Source organism: Artemia sp. Qi Xiang Cuo, chromosome 13 (genome assembly GCF_049724085.1).
Source record: "Artemia sp. Qi Xiang Cuo chromosome 13, ASM4972408v1, whole genome shotgun sequence".
Lineage (NCBI taxonomy): Eukaryota > Metazoa > Arthropoda > Branchiopoda > Anostraca > Artemiidae > Artemia > Artemia sp. Qi Xiang Cuo.
Window position 1 is genome coordinate 61,466,240 of NC_142806.1, and position 19,209 is coordinate 61,485,448.

Below are 19,209 nucleotides of genomic sequence, written 5' to 3' on the forward strand. Positions count from 1 at the left end.
ATGACCCCTTTCCTTCCACACCTCTAATTTTCCCGAAATGCAACTGATAGAAACTTTGCGATGGCCATTTGTTGTCGTAAAAACTTCAAATAGGGCTAATTCGATTGGAAACTGTAAGAGGTAGTGCTCTTTTGATAGTTAAACGTGATTGGAGGGTGACCAGCCCCCTCCCATTCCCACCATTTCCCCAATCACATCCAATCAAAATTAGTTCAGCGTAGCCCTTTTGTTCAGCGTAGTTAAAAGGTCCGGGGGTTATGTCTTTGAGGATGACAACTCCCCATAACCTTTAGGGCAAGGGTTGTAAGTTATGCCCTCGGGGCATATAAGGTTTTTATTGAAAGGGTGGTCGAATGAACTTCATAAGGGCTCATTGTATTGGTAATCAGAAGCTCTGGAGCTATTTTTAAGATTCAAAGTAATCGGGGATACACCCCCCACAACCTCGTATTTTCCTGAAATGGATCTCATAGAAATTTTGAGATGGCCATTTGTTGTCGTAGAAACTCCAAAAAGGGCTCATTAAATTGTAAATTGAAAAGGCTAGTGCCCTTTTTATTAGTCAAAACTGATTGGAGGGCAACAAGCCCTCCCCCCCCCCAGATACACCCATCAATTTCCAAAAAAACATCTAATTAAAATTTTGAGATAGCCATTTAGTTCGGCGTAGTTGAAAGGTCTGGCAATTATGTCTTTGAGGATGACAAACTTCCCTGCCTTACAGAACCCCGTACAAGGGTTGTTAGTTATGCCCAAAGGATATATAAGGTTGTAATGGAAAGGGCGCTCGAATAAACTCCGGAGGGGCCTCATTGGACTGGAGATTAAATGTTCTGGTGTCCTTTTTACGAGTCAAAGTGATCAGGGGGCAGCCGCCCCCCGTTTTATTTTCCCCAAATGCATCTGATAGACGTTTTGAGATAGCAATTTGTTCAAAAATAGTCGGAAGATCATATAGCAAGGTCTTTGGGGTTGACAGAATCCTCCAGAGTCTGGGGGTAAGGGTTGTAAGTTATGCAACTGGTGCATATAAGGTCTTATGGAAGGGGTGGTCGTGAAACTTTAGAGGAGGCTTATTTGAATGGAAATGTTTAGTTCTAATTTCAATTTAAGAGTCAAACATAATAAAGAGCAACTAGTCCATCCCCTCCTTAACAGCCTCTTTACCGGAAACGCATTCAATAGAAATTGTGAGATAGCCATTTTGTTACCAATAGTTCAAAAATCACATAATAATGTCTTTAGAATAGACACAATCCCCCAGAGACCATGATCAAGGGTTTAAAGTTATGCCCCGGGGCATATAGAGTTTTTATGGAAAGAGTGGTCGTATAGACTTCTGATTGGATGGAGCTCATTTGATTGGAAGTCGGAAGTTTTAGTGCACTTTTTGAGACTCAAAGGTGAATGGAGGACAATAAGCCCCCATAAGCCTGTCGATACCCAAAACACATCCGATCAAAATCTTAAGAGAGCTTTTTTTTTGTTTATCATTGTTTAAAGGTCCAGTAATTATGTCCTTGGTGATGTCAACCTCCTCACAGTCTTCATGACAAGGGCTGTAGGTTAGGCAATTCGTTCGTTTTTTTACAAATAGTACTAGTTTTTGAGAAAGGTATGCATGTTTTAACTTTACTTTCCAAAAAGACGAAGGCATTCAGGTGAGCCTTTCGGAGAATGTTCAGGGAAGTGTTGAACTAAATCAACACATGTTATGTGTATACGGATTGTCAAAAGGGTGTAACACAGGAATAACTGTGTATATTAAAGAATATTCAGGAACTGATAAGGGAAATGATCAAAAAGGTAGTATTTGCTTGCTATCAATACTACTACAGCTACCACAACTACTACTACCACTTTCCTCCACTTACAGTATTAAGGAGAAATTTGAACAAAATCAAAAGATGCTATGTGCATGCACATTGTCAAAATAGTGTATCTCAAGTATTGATTTGGGTATTAAGTTGGAACTTTCAGAGAATGCTTAAAGGGGAAGAGCATCCCACCAAAAGGCAATATATGCACTTTAGTGCTAGTTATACGGTTACTGCTGCATTTAATACTACTACTACTACTACTACTACTACTACTACTACTACTTCTGCTACTACTACTACTTCTGTTGCACCTACTTGTAAGGCTACGGGCATTGATATGAAAATTTCTAGAAGTATATGAACATACAGGTTATCAAAATAACACATCAGCAATGTCACAGCAATGGCTAATTGTATTAAGTTCAAACCTCCAGAACTTGATGAGAGGGATGTTTAACTGACCAAAAGGCAATATGTTAATACTACTGCTGCTAGTAGTAATAACGCTATTCTTTACTATTACTAGTATTATGAATAGTACTACTATGACTACTATTACAACTATGCCTAAGGGTATGAAGGTGAAATAACCAAGGAAGTTTAAAGGGGGATGGTGAACTGAATCACAATACGTCGTCCTTATGAATGATGTCAAAAGGGTGTAATAGTGAGGAAAGTAAAGTTGAAACTAACAGGGTGGTTTTGAGGGATGTTGACCTAAACAAAAGAAAATGCATCCTAACGCTAATGCATCTACTCATACTGCTACTACTTTTACTTTTATTACTACTTCTATTACTACTACCGCCATTAAAGCTTAGGGTACCACTATTAATTCTACCGCTACTACTACTACTACTACCGCTATTAAAACTAAGCGTATTAGAGCAAAATATTTGGGATATATAGAAGCTGTACGAAACTAATTTGAAACACACCATGCCCACACAGGTTGTCAAGCGGACGCATCAGAAATGCTTCAGGAGTGGTTGAAGATATTAATGGTTCGTTTACACATTGCGGAAATCCATGGGGAAATCCGTCCGTTTCTGTTCGAACTATGGCTAAAATAAAGCTGCGTTTTAAGGCAAAGATTTCAAATTATTGTAACGGCATGACCTATTTTCTTACCCTCTTCTGAAAGCTGTTGAGCAATAGAGACCCAATTGACACCGTTTTTCTTAGTTTTCTTATAGCTTGGGTGCACAGGATCATAGAAGCTGGGGTAGCCTTGAACCAAAATTATAAGATTGTGTAGTTTTTGATAATCCATAATCATGATTTTATTCATTTAAAAATCTTGCCAAGAATCCGTCCTGATTTGACCAAAACATTGCGGAAAGCTAGAGATTTATTCTAGCACGAAAACGGACGGAATTTCCGCACGGATTGCTAAATCCGCATGAATTTCCGCAATGTGTAAACGAACCATAAGTTGAATCTTTCACTGTTTGTCGAAGAGGATCTTAAAGAAACCAAATATGCTATGCGCATACTGCTGCTAATACTGCTACAACTATTGCTACTGCGCAAGCTAAGGGTATTAAGATGACGCTTTTAAGGAATATTTAGGCAGGTGTTGAACTGCATCAATATAAACTAAGAATATATGGGCTTCAAAAAAGGTGACAAAGCAATATCTCAAGAACAACCTATAATATTAAGTTAGACTTTTAAGCGTAAGTTTTGGCGGATTTTGAACTAGCGAGAAGGCACTATGTATATACTTTTAATGCTACCACTACAGTTACTATAACTAATGATGCTAAGGGTATTTAGGTGACACTTTTAGGGAACATTTAGGAGTTTCTTCAATTAAAAGAAAAACGGTATGCATGCAGGTTTTTAAAAGTGTATAGAAACAATATCATAGGCAAAACCACTCAATTCTAGCCATAAATATCATTGAAAATTTTAAAAGAGCTAATTCGATTCAAAATTAAGAGTTAAAATTAAAATATGTCAATAAAAAATGAACAGAAATTAATTTAATTTTTTTCACAAAACAAGTTTTTCAAAGAAAAGTAAAGAGCTCCATTAAGCCAAAAGTGACCAGAAATAGAGTCAAATAATTTTCCAAGCGTAACACTACCTCAAATCACTATCAATAAGTAAATGAAACTCAAAACGAACGGAAATTACAATAAATAGCCAATTCAAATTCAATACGAGCAAAATTAACATGAGTAGGGCTGATAGCCCCCATGTCTTCTCAAGACCAGAACATGTTTTGCGCTCTGCTGGAAATAAAATATGTTTTAAATGATTTCACTTTTTTACTTTCATAAATAAAAAACTATCAAAACTTTAAGGATTAAATACCAGTGTATATCAATTAAACTGTATTTTTTTTTTTCTCGAACAGCTCAAAGTATGTTCTGGTCAAAGTATGAATGACTTGAGGGTTATCAGCCCTACTCACGTCAATTTGTGGTCGCATTGACTATTCTATTCATCTTGGGGATAGAATAATTTAATTTATATTAACTCGTCTTTCCTTTATGATCGAGCCGTAATTAAGACAACCCTTATATGTTCTATACGTACCTTGATCTCTTTAAGTTCTAACGCTTCATGCCATGAATAGTATTTTCTCTTCATCCTAAAATAAATAGGATATTATTATCATAAACAAAGTGTAGCCAAAGAGCAACCCATACTAATAGCAACATAACCACTAAAACAAGAATTTTGGCAGTGCTTTATGCTTAAAAAAATTTTTTAATTTTGTGATGACCTCAAACTTATCAAATTTATTAGGTTTAAAGTTATTCATAAATATACATTAACGTAAATTGATCCGCATGATTTCAGAAAAAAAAAAACAGAAGTTGCCCCTCCAAAGTGATCGGATCTCAGTGAAAATTGTATTATCAAATTTCGGATCAGACGAATCTAAGAATCTAAGAATCGCTCAGACAAATTTTCAAACTCCTAACTACAAAATCCTAAATTTTTTTCCCCTTTCTTAATATATATGTATATATATATATATATATATATATATATATATATATATATATATATATATATATATATATATATATATATATATATATATATATATATATATATATATATATATATATATATATATATATATATATATATATATATATATATATATATATATATATATATATATATATATATATATATATGTTTATATATATATATTACGTTTGTATATGTATCTATATATATATATATATATATATATATATATATATATATATATATATATATATATATATATATATATATATAGATATATATATATATATCTATATTTATATATATATATATATATATATATATATATATATATATCATGTAAATTTTTGCGCATTTTGAATTTGACTCAGTTATTTATTGTAATTTCTGTTTGTTTTGGGTTTAATTCATTTATTGGTTGTGATTTGTGGAAGTTTTACGCGTAGAAGATTATTTAAGTTTATTTCTGCTTATTTTTGGCTTCATTGAGCTCTTTACTATTCTTTAAAAAATTTGCTATGTGGAAAAAGGTTTTAAACCTAATTATCATAAGAATTTATATTTACTTAGTATGTATATGTAATGGTATAAGAAATATTATTTTTACCACAAGGGTGGTACCTTGATACCAAATAACCAAACTGGTATAAAAAACTAAAATAAAAACATTATATTAACCCGCCGAATGTATACCTCATGCTGTAGGACTGGCTACGTTTTAAATTACACAACTTACAATGTTACCATTATCTGTATCAGAACTATTTTAAAACTTTTAATGCGTCTCAAGCAAAAACCGTCTTCAAATTATAAATAGCCCTTTTCATATATATATATATATATATATATATATATATATATATATATATATATATATATATATATATATATATATATATATATATATAGCAATAGTTATATAGAATATGTATTTAAGAGTAAGTTATTCCTTTTGAGATACAAGAAACGGCACAGCTTCATTCTTACCAATATCAAACTTCCTCGGTAAGGTAAAACCAACCACGTCTTATGTTTATTTAAAATTTTTGAATTTACAGCGCCAAACGAAATCTCCGATAACATAACTCCAGACCCATTAGGAGAAATGGCCAAAGAAGGCCTTTAGTTCGTCGTTTCCAACCTTTCGCGAACACAGATGTTATAGCTTTGTTATATGACATGAAAATTATTTGTTTAAAATGAGGCAACGATTTTTGAAGAAAACAATTTCTTCCCTAATCTAAAATATAAGCCAGATCGCAATTCAATAAGGCAAGATTTCAGTCGACGTTTATTCCAAAATTTTCCTGCCTATATAAACCAAATCTGCTGTAGCGGGAGCTGGGTTGCCAGATGGTTGGCTTGTGATTACGTCCGTTTGGGCTATGCGTTCTGCCTAGAGTCTAGGAAGCATGGGTGGTAGAAAGGCCATTGTAGCATCTCTCACACGCAATAACAGGAACCTTGAATGTCAGCTGAAACCTTAACATCGGCTTTCGCTTCTGTCACGGATTATCAGCTTTCCAAAAATTGTATAAGCTGGCTGGAGATGCTTGGAGATCTTCACATTTTACTGGATATAGATAATATAAATAACCATTATTGCATGAAACATTACTTTTCTCGAAATATTTTTTTTTTAATTACAATTACAAGTTAAAAAAGTTGTAAAAGAAAAATTTTAAGTGATGGAAATTGTACAATTTATGTCATAAGACACTTTTCAAAAACATATTTTTAAAACAGAGTAAAACTGTTTTAAGTAGTTTTGCTCGGAATTTGACAAACGAAATGAGAATATATGTTCAAGCTTGACACTATTAGATTACAGATAATCCCTGTTCATATACCTCATATATGTTTATATTACATCATACAGAACGAAAAAAGTATGTATTCAGATAGCCAAATTAATTCTCATCATTCAGAATGTAAAACGATGTCTTTGATTTATGTCCTGCTTGCCTGATTTTTGGGATTTCATTTTTTTGTATTTAATCCTGTTTTTGTCAAAATGACTTGCCAGTTCCGTTTGCTTTATTTCACGATTTTTTTCTCATTCCAACTTGAGTTTACTTCAGGATAGTCCCCGAAGCGGCAACGGAAACTGGCTGGATGCCGAAAACCGCCAAAAATATTTCAGCAAATCGCCGCTACAAAGGTTTTGCGCCCCGTTACCTTGGTTGGCGGCTTCATGACGCCGTGGATTTCTACATCCGAATTACTTTTTGAAAATACTAAGAGGCAATTATAAGGTAAAATCAAGTGTTTAATCGTCCATGCAAGTATTTTGGATTCCTCTTGAAATGTTTTTTAATTTATTCGGCTACTAAGGATTTTATATTATCTTTCACTTGTTTTTGTCCTTCTTACTACAATGTCATATTTTCTAAATAAAATGAGTTTCGACTAGTCCTGATATTTCTTGAATACTTTTTTCATAAATTCTTTCATCTTTTGTCTGAACAAATATATGTAAAATGTTTACCAAACATTTCTTACATTACTCTTAAGTGAGAGGATTCAATTTTGAATCAATGAGAAACAATAGTCACTGTAGCGCAGAAAGGGAGAAGTTAAGGCAGGGGCGTAATTTTCTATGGGACAGAGGCGGGGAAGGGCAACTCCCCCTTCCAAACCTCAGCTTGCCTGCCCCCAGACACTAGTCTGCCCACAGCTGAATTTGGTTTCTTCAAAAGTCTTGTCAAAACTAAGATTTGCCTGCATAATTCGAGCCATCCTCAGAAATGGGTCAGTTTTCTTTAATATTAATTTATAGAACTTTTTCCAGAAAACGAACAGAAATTACAATACATAACAGAGTCAAACTCATAACGAGCAACAATTAACATGAGTAGGGCTGACAAACCCCATCCGTTCTCAAGACCTGAACCTAATTTGTTCTTTACTGAAAAAAAACAAACAAAGGAAAATGGACTGTCAGTGCAATATATATATATAATTAAATATATATATATATATATATATATATATATATATATATATATATATATATATATATATATATATATATATATATATATATATATATATATATATATATATATATATATATATATTATGTTTAAGAGGTAATTACTTGGCAAAAAAAAAAAAAAAAAAAAAACTGTCGTCCTAATCCAGCAATTGAGACAAATATGCACTTGAACGAGGCTTTTACCTTACCCATCTATCCAACTACCTAGGACCAAACAGTATACCCGAACCGTCAACCAAATAGAAATGTCCCAATCCATGCAAAGTCGTCATCAATAAATGTAAGTCGTTGTAAATTTACCAGCAAAATCACCTTAAATCTAGCAAAATATTTCCAAGTAGAACCTTCCATTTAGGGCTCATCAGAAGAAATACCACCGGCCTTAACGGGTTTCGAGGCTTTAAATTCTTTACCCGGCACGTTGGAGCTTCTACCATAAGATCTATATGGTAACCCTATGTCAGGTAAAACTTGTGAAATACATGCATACTAGTCAAGCTATTAAAAATTACATACAAAATGTGTTTCAATGTTTCAATAATAAAATCCCAGAGGTCACTGAAAAAGACCATTCTGGAACAAATGAAGACATGTCCAGATGTATCTTTTATTGGTATCTAAGATAATTTCTTAAACCACATTGGCCTGACATAACATAAAGAAAGAAAAAACGAGCAAAAATGGGGTTTTTATAGGCCAAATGAAGATACTGAAAAAACGAAGCGAATATTTCGAGAGGACAAACGCCTCTCTTCTTCAGCGCGAAACGAAACTATGTATCAATAAAAGCCAAAAATTAAAACAATTAAAACCAAATGTCCTCTCGAAAAGGCGTTTGTCCTCTCGAAATATTCGCTTCGTTTTTTCAGTATCTTCATTTGGCCTATAAAAACCCCATTTTTGCTCGTTTTTCTTTCTTTATTCTATTCGTATCTGGAACCAATTACCAATTAAAAGACCCTCAAACTTGTTTGAAAACCTCTACAAACTCAAACATCAAAAAAAGAACGGTGCAACAGAAATTATATTAATGTATTTGTCAGTATTTCATTAAAATTTTTTGCATATTTACTGAAAAGATCATGATGCATGAAACTAAATTTTTTGAATTGCGAACTAATTTTTTTGGCAGAAAAACCTCTTAAGATCAGTTTTTCGCTCAGCTTTTTACATCTATTTTTAAAATCTGTTTAATTACTGCATATTTTTGCATACCTAAATAATTGGGAATAATAAGCCGAATAAGTAATATTTGAAAGTATATTACTTTCAAGAAATGGAAAATTAATTACTTCAAAATTAAAATCATCCGTTTTATTATATATTTTAAAAACTAATTTATTATTATTTGAAATATTAATATTTAAATCTAAGAAATGGTCGGAGTGTCCCATCCCATAGCTAGGCTCAAGAATTAACTCTTGTGGATAAATATTTTTTGAAATCTCAATAAACTCTGCACAATTTATTACTATTATATATATATATATATATATATATATATATATATATATATATATATATATATATATATATATATATTTTTTATATATATATATATATATATATATATATATATATATATATATATATATATATATATATATATATATATATATATATATATATATATATATATATATATATATATATATATATATATATATATATAATATTTCGTATATGAAAGGGGCTGTCCCCACCTCAACGCCTCGCTCTTTACGCTAAAGTTTGACTCTGTCTCACAACTTTATTGTTTAAAACAATAAAAAACTTTAGTACAAAGAGCGAGGCGTTCAGGAGGGGACAGCCCCTTTCATATACGTAATAATTTCTGTTGGTTTTAAGTTTTAATGTCGCTTCTTACTTTCAGTTGAAAAAACTTGTTTTTTAGTTAATGTAAACAATAATCAAATTGCCTAAGTTAGAAACCTTGCCCTAAGGACTGTGGAGAGGTTGACATCCCCAAAGACATAATTACTGGACCTTTTAACAATACTGAACAAAATAGTTCTCTTAAGATTTTCATCAGATGTGTTTTGGGTAATGATAGGCTTGTGTGGGAGAGGCAGATAGCTTCTGATCCCTATTGACTGTTTGAAAGAGAATTAAAAATTTTAATATCCAATCAAATGAGCCGCCTCTGAAGTTCAAAAGACCACTCCTTCAATAGAAGCCTTACTTGCCCCCGGGGTATAACTAACAACCATGGCCCCAGACTTCGGGGGTTGTGTCAACCCAAAACACCTTGTTTGGTGACCTTAGGACTGTTTTTGAACAAATGACTATCTAAATATTTGTGTGGGGTGCATATGGAGAAAATAGGACGTGAGGGGGGGGGGACTAGTTGCCCTCCAGTCACTTTAACTCTTAAAAAGGGCACTAGAACTTCTGATTTCCACCAAATGAGCCCCCAGGACACAACTTACAACCCTTACCCTGAGTGCTGTCAGGGGGGAGGGGGTTTAATTCTCAAAGATTTGATTACTGGGCGTTTTAACTACTTTGAACAAAATGCCTATCTTAAAATTTTGATTGGATATATTTTGGGGAAAATATTTTGGGGATATATTTGGGGAAACGATTGGCGTGGGGGCCGGGTAGTTGCCCTTGAATCGCTTTCGAATATTAAAAAGGGTTCTAAAGCTTTCAATTTCCAATCGAATGAGCCCCATTCAAAGTTTCTGCGACAACTCCTTCTAGAAGGAGTGCCCTGGTCTAAAACGAACAAACAAACAAAAAAAATACTGCATTGTGCCCATATCGTTCTTTACTTGGGCAGTGCTATTGCGCTACCCATGCTACCTTTATGGTACTATTTGGCTGATTTTTCAGTTTTCACTTGTCATTTTCACTTGATTTGAGAAAATTGGCTCCAACTTTGACCCCCGCCAAGATTTTGACGAAAATACGCCACTGAATTGAGGGCCATCAGCCCCTTTATTATGGGGATTAACTACTAATTATTTAACTCCTTATGGTGCTCTATACTTTCACAATTTTTAAATTTGATTTTCAGTCAAGTTCACCAACATATTCATTTTAACTCAAACTTTTGCATTTACAGATGCTTCAAAAATTACAGTGCCCCCGAATAACTGTCCTTTCAATATTTTTTTTAATTAGGGTCTGAAATGCCAATATCATCATTTTCAACCCGTTTTTCTTCATTACTGCCCTGATATCAGCTGACCAAGCAGCCTTTTTTTCTTTGATGCATGATCATGAATCAAGAGGAGATTGAGCTGATCTTTTGATAGAGCCTACAACGGACATGCCCACAACTGATTGGGATAGGTGATCCACTAACAACTCAAGAGATTACAGTTTTTCTCTTTTCAGTTTTGTGTCGTTACGTTTATATTTTTAGAGGAGGATTCACTGTAAAAAAAAATACCCTGAGTCTTTGTTATTCTACTTTTGACATCTTCTCTGCTCCCACCGTCTTTACTAATAATGTTACCAAGGTAAGTGAAGCTATCCACCTGATCAATATTTTCGTTACCTAACGTCATCTTTTCATCTTTACTTAATCCTAGCTTTAGCAACTTAATTTTCAAACCTATTCTAGCACCCTGAACTCACGAAAAAAAATTCTTTCAGGCAAATGCCCCTTGTGATATAGTGCCACCTATAGTATAGTGCCATACTATATAGTATGGTATATATACCCACCGGGCCAGGGCAAAAAGTATCATGAAAAATTGTAACTAAACAGAATCTTTTCAAAACAAAAATTATACATACATTTAAATAAAAGAAACTGGTAGACCTTCATTCTCAGAAGGAGGGGGGATACCCTGCAGGTTTTTTCTGATTAACCGCTTTTATATTACTAAATATTGACATTACTATTTGTATCTTTGGCTTAAGATTGCTAAGACCAAATCGTCATTTTAGTTAAAACCAAAAGAATATGATCATATTGAAAAAGGATAAGGGCATTTAGTGAGAGAGTAAAAAATTGTTTCAACAATGCTAAAACTTTGTAGGTTTTGGCTCTATTTTCGGGAACCTTTATCCACGGGTAAGTAAAAACAACAGCAAAAAATTATAACCTTGTATTAAACAAACACTTAAGAAAAGGGTGAAAAATAATATAGAAAAAAATATTATTTAAGTCCAACATAGTAGATATAGTGGCGTCAAGTTGGGCGAGGCTTTGGTATTTTTATAGAAAATCGAAAAACAACGAATTTGCACCCCAACCATGGATGTTAAACAATAAATTTAATCCCTCCCCACCCTAAATTCTTTTGAATTGACACCAATTGGCTTATTAGAGTCATCTTCCAATGTTCAGATTGTTTTGTTTTTCCATGTTTTTCTCACACGTGTCTTATAAGTGCTTGTGCAAATCGGGACCAGAACAAGAAAATATTTCAAGCTCAAACTGCTTCCGTTTTCTTTGTAATTTGGCGCCGATTTTGTAAATTGGTGCCGAACAAAGCTACTTGTGTCCGACCCCTAAAGGATATTATTTACCAATCTTACAAAAGTCTTACACAACGGAGCAAAATAAGATGTCAAAGCACATTCAAACTATATACAACAGAGGATAATAAAAATGCAAATCTAAAAGAAACAGGACAGTTCTGTGCTAAAATAAATTTAAGGGTAGTTGACCTCCGGCGAGTTCTTTTTTTTACTTAATTTTGTCTGACAACGTCTCTTCTCTTGAGGTTTACAATTCCCTTCTAATAGAAACATCAGCAGTATTCTTGATATATCTATTCTTGTTATAACCTTATTGTAGTTTACAAAGAAATTACTAAAAGTGTCGCTTTTCTAGGTAAATACATTTTAGTTTAGCTTTTGAATCTTAACCTGTCGTGGAAAATCAAATATAAAGGTCTCTGTCTTTCATCAACCCAAAAGTATTACCCTTTTTTATATTTTCACTCTCTTTAATCCTGTAAAGATTGTAACGTGGGCGGAAACCAAACTTCACTTTACATTACCCCCACCCTTGGTACCACAAGGGTAGTAACTTTATACCAAATAACTAAACTGGTACCACGAACTAACATAAAAACATTAAATTTAGCCGCAAAATTTATGTCCGATGCTTACTTTAGGCCTATTTTACAATAGGACTGGCTACATTTGAAATTACACAACTTAAATCAATATACAATGTTGCTTTTAGCTGTATTAGGACTATTTTAAAACTTTCTAATGCGTTTTAAGTAAAAATGTCTTCAAATTATAAAAAGCCCTTTTCATAGATATAAATATTCGAAGACTATATATAGCCAAAGTTATATAGACTATTAATGCTAAGAGTAAGCTATTACTTTTGAGATAGAGGAAACCGCACATCTTCATTCTTACTAATATCAACCTTCCTTAATAAGGTTAAACCAACCTGGTCTTATATTTATTTAAAATTTGTGGGTTTTTGAATTTGCAGCACCAAACGCAATCTCCGATAAACATAACTCCGGACCTATTAGGAGAAATGGCCAACGAAGGCCTTAGTTCGTCGTTTCCAAAGTTTCGCGAGCACAGATATTATAGCTTCGTTATATGACATAAAAATTATTTGATTCGAATGAGGCATGGGTTAGGTTAGGCTAGGCATGGGTTAGGCATGGGTTTTTGAAGAAAATAATTTCTTCCCAAATAAGCATTTGAGGCTAAAATTTGAGCCAGATCAAAATTCAATAAGGCATTAAGTTTCCAGGTTCGCCGAAACCCACGGGGCGGGTTTTTGGCTACAATGTTTAAAATCTGGCTACTTTCGGACTAGAAATTGAATACTCTTAAAAAAACGACAAAAAAACAACGCTGTTTTTTATATCTGCTTGGTCATTTACCTCCTTTGGATTCTTGAACCACAATATAATTATAATGTGTCTTGGACTTTGGCTACCCCCCTTCTCATTTGTGGGTACATCACCCCATATCTTCATCATTATTACCGGAAAATAAAAGTTTTTAGAGAAAAAAGGGTTTTATTAAAAAAAAATTAAACACATTAACAACACCCGAAGTTTATTAAACTTGTATGGGCAGACATCACCCTCTACAAAGCCCTACATACACAATTACTACCAGCCCTCCTTAGCCCCCCCCCAAAAAAAGGGCAAAAAAATAAATAATAATAAAATAAATAAATAAATAAAAATAAACGAAATAAATTAATTTCTAAAAATTTCACTACCTAATTGGATACCGAAGGCAAAAAATTAAAAATCATTCTTCTATTCTACCTCATTGTCGCCTTCCCCCCCCCCCTCCAAAAAAAAGTGTCAAAATCACTCGATAGAAAATTTACTTAGCAAGGATCTCGTATGTAGACAAACACTGTCCTTTTAGTTTACTGCGAAATCCATTTAGCTCATCAATTGCTGAAATTGCCTGAGGTAATGGTTCCCACACCCGAGGGCCAACATGTCTTATGGAAAAAACAGATCGCTTTGTGATAACCTGAGGTCGCAGAACTAGTGTTGATGTTCTAGTCGAGTAATTATGAAAATTAACACCACTTGTAAAAATTTCCCTAAAACACTCAGGTAATAACGCGTTGTGCCGTTTACTGTTAAGTAAACGTGCCGTTAAGTACGAATAATTCCGACACCCTTTTATGTGTACAATCACTTCCAGTCTCAGATTGAAAAGTTGACAAAATATATAACGAAACTTCGCATCCTGAATGTTATGGAATAACATCGAAAGTAGCGACGCAGACAAGGCGAATTATGTTATTTTAAAAAAATTCAGTCAAGGAGAATAATCTTGCAGTCAGAGAGAAATTAAGATACCAGGTTGATGGTGTCCGGGAAATGTTTTTTTACTGCACATCTAACCCATCTCAAATATAAGCAAAAAAACCGAATCAAAGTTAAAAATTTGATCAGAGTAGGCAATCCCCTAGCCATGGCACCCCCTCCCTCAGCTGCGGCGTACAGTGAAAGCTGTCCTGGTTGACCTAAAAGGAACAAAATTATTACCCCTTCACTTGGGTCGTCATAAATTGACTAGCACTTTACTGAATGCAAAAAAAAAAAACAAAAAAAATGGAACAACGTTTATTGTCTAACTACTAGAAAGAAACAGCCACTTATTGGGCAGTTCCTATTATCAAATATCGCCTCTGAGCCTCTGGAGCATATTTATTTGGTAAATCCCCAGTGGTATGCTAGAACCTTAAAACTAAACAATTCAGAGGTGAATTTTCCATTTGTTTCTAGATATTCTTTTAAGTTTACATAACATTGTTCTTCAATAAGACTATGGTAGATATGCTGGATTTGTTTCTTTGCCTAGTTCTTAAAATAGATTCCATGTAGCTCTTCAAAATACATGAGAAGACATTTAATCAAACAGTTCCTGGTAACGAATTGTAAGTAAGGAGCGACCAGGCTCAATAGTAACTGAAGCTCTAAAAACGGAATTTTGGTACCAGTAGATACATAAAAAATTGAATTTTTATGCTGATTTCAAATATACAAGTTTCATCACGTTTAGTCTTATCCATCAAAAGTTATAAGCCTGAGAATAATTACCTTATTTTCGAAAAAGGGGGAAAAACCCCCTAAAGGTTACATAATATTAATGAGAATCACACCATCAGATTCAGCGTATCAGAAAACCCTACTGTAGAGGTTTCAATCTCCTATCTGCAAAAATATGGAATTTTTTTTTTTTTTGCCAGAACAAAGATCACGGATGCGTGTTTATTTGTTTTGTTTTTTTTTGTTTTATTTTTTACCAGGGATAATCGTATCGATCCAGTGGTCGTATAATATCGGGAGAGGGCTCATTTGAATGGAAATTAAAAGTTCTACTGCCCTTTTTGAGTGACCGAAAAAATTTGACGGCAACTAGACCCCCTACCACGCTAATTATTTTCCCGCAGTCACCTGATCAAAATTTAGCCCTTATGTTCAGCATAGTCGAAAATCTAATAACTATGTCTTTGAGGATGACTTCATCCCCTACAGTTCCCGGGACGAGGGCTGCAAGTTATGAACTTTGACCATTGTTTACACATAGCATTAGTTATTGGGAAGTATACAGACGTTTTCAGGACGGATTTTTTCTGGCGGGGGGGGGGGGTCGGAGGAGGGGGTTACGTGGGACGATATTTCGATGGAAGATATTGTCATGGGGGAAGGGACATTATTTGCAGCATTATTTAAAAAACGATCAGAAATTAAACAAAAAAAAGAAGATTTTACAACTGAAAGTAAGGAGCAACACTAAAACTTAAAATGAACAGAAATTATTATATATATGAGGGAGATTGCCCCCTATTCAACACCTCACTCTTTACGCTAAAGTTTTTTTTAGTACATTCAAAAGAGCTATCTATTCTAATTAAACGGCCTTTGTGATTCAGGGGTTTGTGATTCGAACAAAATTCAAACTTTAGCGTAAAGAGCGAGGTATTGACTAGGGGGCGAACTCCCTCATATACGTAATAATTTCTGTTCGTGTTAAGTTTTAATGTTGCTCCTTACTTTCAGTTGAAAAAAAATTGTTTTTTGTTTAATTTCATCTTTTGAAATAATCAGGGAATAACAGTGCGTAACGTTGCTTCTGTTCTTCTTGCTTCAGTGCAAGAAGAACGGAGGAATGAACCTTTTTTTTTTGCTAAATCTATGTTATTGACTAAGTGACGACAAAGAATAGAGCATTGGTAACATTTTAGATGAGGGCGTTTTGCTGTTTTGAAAAATCCTTGTGTTGGAAGATTAAGACTTTCAAGAGGGAATTTAGAGCCTTCACTGCTTACAGATGTTTTCTAGCGCTTGTCTCTGTACCTTCCCTATTTGTAGGGCTTAAAAATTGCATACGAGGCGTGTCTATACACCGGTCTGAACTCAACTTGGAAAAACATTTTGTTTTCAGTCTGCCTTTTTTTTACTCTAGATGTAGAGAACGCAATATTAATGATTTTAGTAAGAATTTTAGTCTCTTTAGGATTTGTTTCAAATTTATAAGCTTATTGCGTTTGATTTTTCAAATTTTTTTGTCGTCAATAAGCAACTGCAATTATACAATCTAGCTCAATAATGCTTATTGAAACCTATTAAATTAATTATTTGCATATTGTGTGTCAGAGCTTAATATGCTGAAGTTCATTCTCTCCTGTATAGAAAATTCTTGGGGTATTTATATGTCAAAAATCTTCCTGTTGGAAGCTTTTTTAATAGGTGCTATGGAGCTGTGAAATTTTTAAGTTATGTTTTCTGATATCGTTTTATATATAAAATATATAACATTTTCACAGCTATGGAGCTGTGAGAGGTCTTTATAAATATATTTTTTTCATTTCAACTATGTTTTTTGGTACAATAGAAATATTATAGGCGCATAGAAAAGGAAAGCTAAACCACTAGATTTGACCATTTCTCATAACTTTGAAATTACTCGCATAAAACTAATTTTGATGTCCAAACGGCATTCGTAGAGAATAAGAACTGAGTTTCTCATTAACCAATTGCAGTTAATTACAAAAAGTTGCAGTCAGGATTCCTGGTAAAAATTCTTGCGGTATTTATCTGTCAAAAATATTCCTGTTTGAATCTTTTTTAATAACTGCTATGGAGCTGTGAAATTTTTAATTTGTATTTTCTTATAAATATTTATATATAAAAATATGTAACATTTTCATAGCTATGGAGCTGTGAGAGTAAACCACTATATTTGACCATTTCTCATAACTCTGAAGTTACTCCCATAAAATTTATTTTGATGTCTAAACGGCATTCAGTAGAGAATAATAACTAGGCTTACTCATTAACCAATTGCAATTAATTACAAAAATTTGTAGTCAGGATTTAGCATTGAAGTGCAAAATGCTATAGTGCTCTAAACAATTTCTTTGGGGCTGTTGATCGTTTCTGGAATTTTCTTTTTGTTTTTGATTCTGTTTTGGAATTTTCTTTTGATATTTTTTATTCTATGGCTTCAGTTATGACATGAGGAAGTTTTGAAACTCTCCCTGGAGGATCAGACAGTCCAGAGTGTAGTTCTTCCCTTGGGCGAATTGAACCTTGGGCCAAACTCTGGGTGTCATTTATTACAGTCGTTTTCTGCTGAAGATTCCAGAATTACGAAAAAAAATGCAGGTCATATTATGTTGTTTTCTGCAGGCAGATCGACAAGAGGTTTGACAACGAAGATGAAACGCTCAAGAACCTCGAGTTCATCGATCCTACCGTTGCTTTGAGCGGTTCGGTTAGAACACCAGTACCACTCATGGTTCGATTTCCGAATTGGCAAGAGATTGCTGATAGAAAAATAAAGGGAAAATAAACATGCTTGATGTGCAGTGGTCAGAATTAGAGTCTAGGATAGACTTTGTGAAAAATAGACTTAGTGAGATTTTTGGACCTGTTATGTTCTGGAAAAATTTTCGGTTGGTGAAAAAATGATAAAGGGGACCGATGTTTGATGATCTTCGCGAATTTATGTTGCAGCTGTGCTGTCTCTCCCGTTCATCTGCTGAGTCAGAACGGCAGTTCTCAGTTTCGTCAAACATGAAGACAAAGCTTTGGAAGAGGCTAAAGATGGAAACTGTTACTCCGATGATGCACAAGAAACAAATGGTGCGCAGAGAAAACAAAATGGGGAAGTAACGCCTTGGTCCATACCGCCGCAGTTAGTGTCAAGAATCTCAAGATGAAAACAAATTTTGTATTGACGACAGTTTCTTCTTTGTTAGGCATCAAGAACTACCAATATCGAAAATTGCCGTCTACTCAGACAGCAAATTACTGCGTAATTCACAGAGCTGCACAAAGCAACAGAAGGATCAATACATTCGAGGTTCTTGAACACTTCATCTGTGCCAGGACAGCATCCCGTAAGGATATGGTAAGAAAAACAAGTCAAATCAAACAGTTCGTGGTAACGAACTGTAAGTAAGGAGCGACCCGAGTCAATAGTAACCGAAACTCTAAAAAACGGAATTGTGGTACCAATAGGCACATCAAAAGAATCAGATTTTAATTCTGATTTCAAATATAGAAGTTTCATCAAGTTTAGTCTTACCTATCAAGAGTTACGCCCCTGAGAAAATTTGGCTGATTTTCGGAAAAAGGGGAAAAGACCCCCCTAAAAACTATAGAACCTTCATGAAAATCACACCATCATATTCAGCGTATCAGAGAACCCTACTGTGGAGGTTTCAAGCTCCTATCTCCAGAAATGTTGAATTTTGTATTTTTTGCCAGAAGAAAGATCACGGATGCGTGTTTATTTGTTTGTTTTTTTTTCCCCAGGGGTAATCGTATTGACCCAGTGGTCCTAGAATATCGTAAGAGGGCTCATTGGAACATAAATTAAAAGTTCTAGTGCCCTTTTTAAGTGACCAAAAAAAATGGAGGGCAATGTCACGCTCATTTTTTTATCAAAGTCACCCAATTAAAATTTTGAGATAGC

The 19,209-nt window shown here is 34.0% G+C and overlaps 1 protein-coding gene across 1 annotated transcript in view; it reads right to left on the minus strand.

The window, feature by feature from the left end:
- LOC148945511 (uncharacterized) overlaps positions 1–19,209 on the minus strand; it is a 198,986-nt gene that overhangs the window by 112,562 nt on the left and 67,215 nt on the right. The window contains exon 2 of the mRNA XM_089098780.1: positions 4,368–4,422. Coding sequence (XP_088954906.1) covers positions 4,368–4,422 — 55 coding nt within the window. The remainder of the gene's footprint in view (positions 1–4,367; positions 4,423–19,209) is intronic.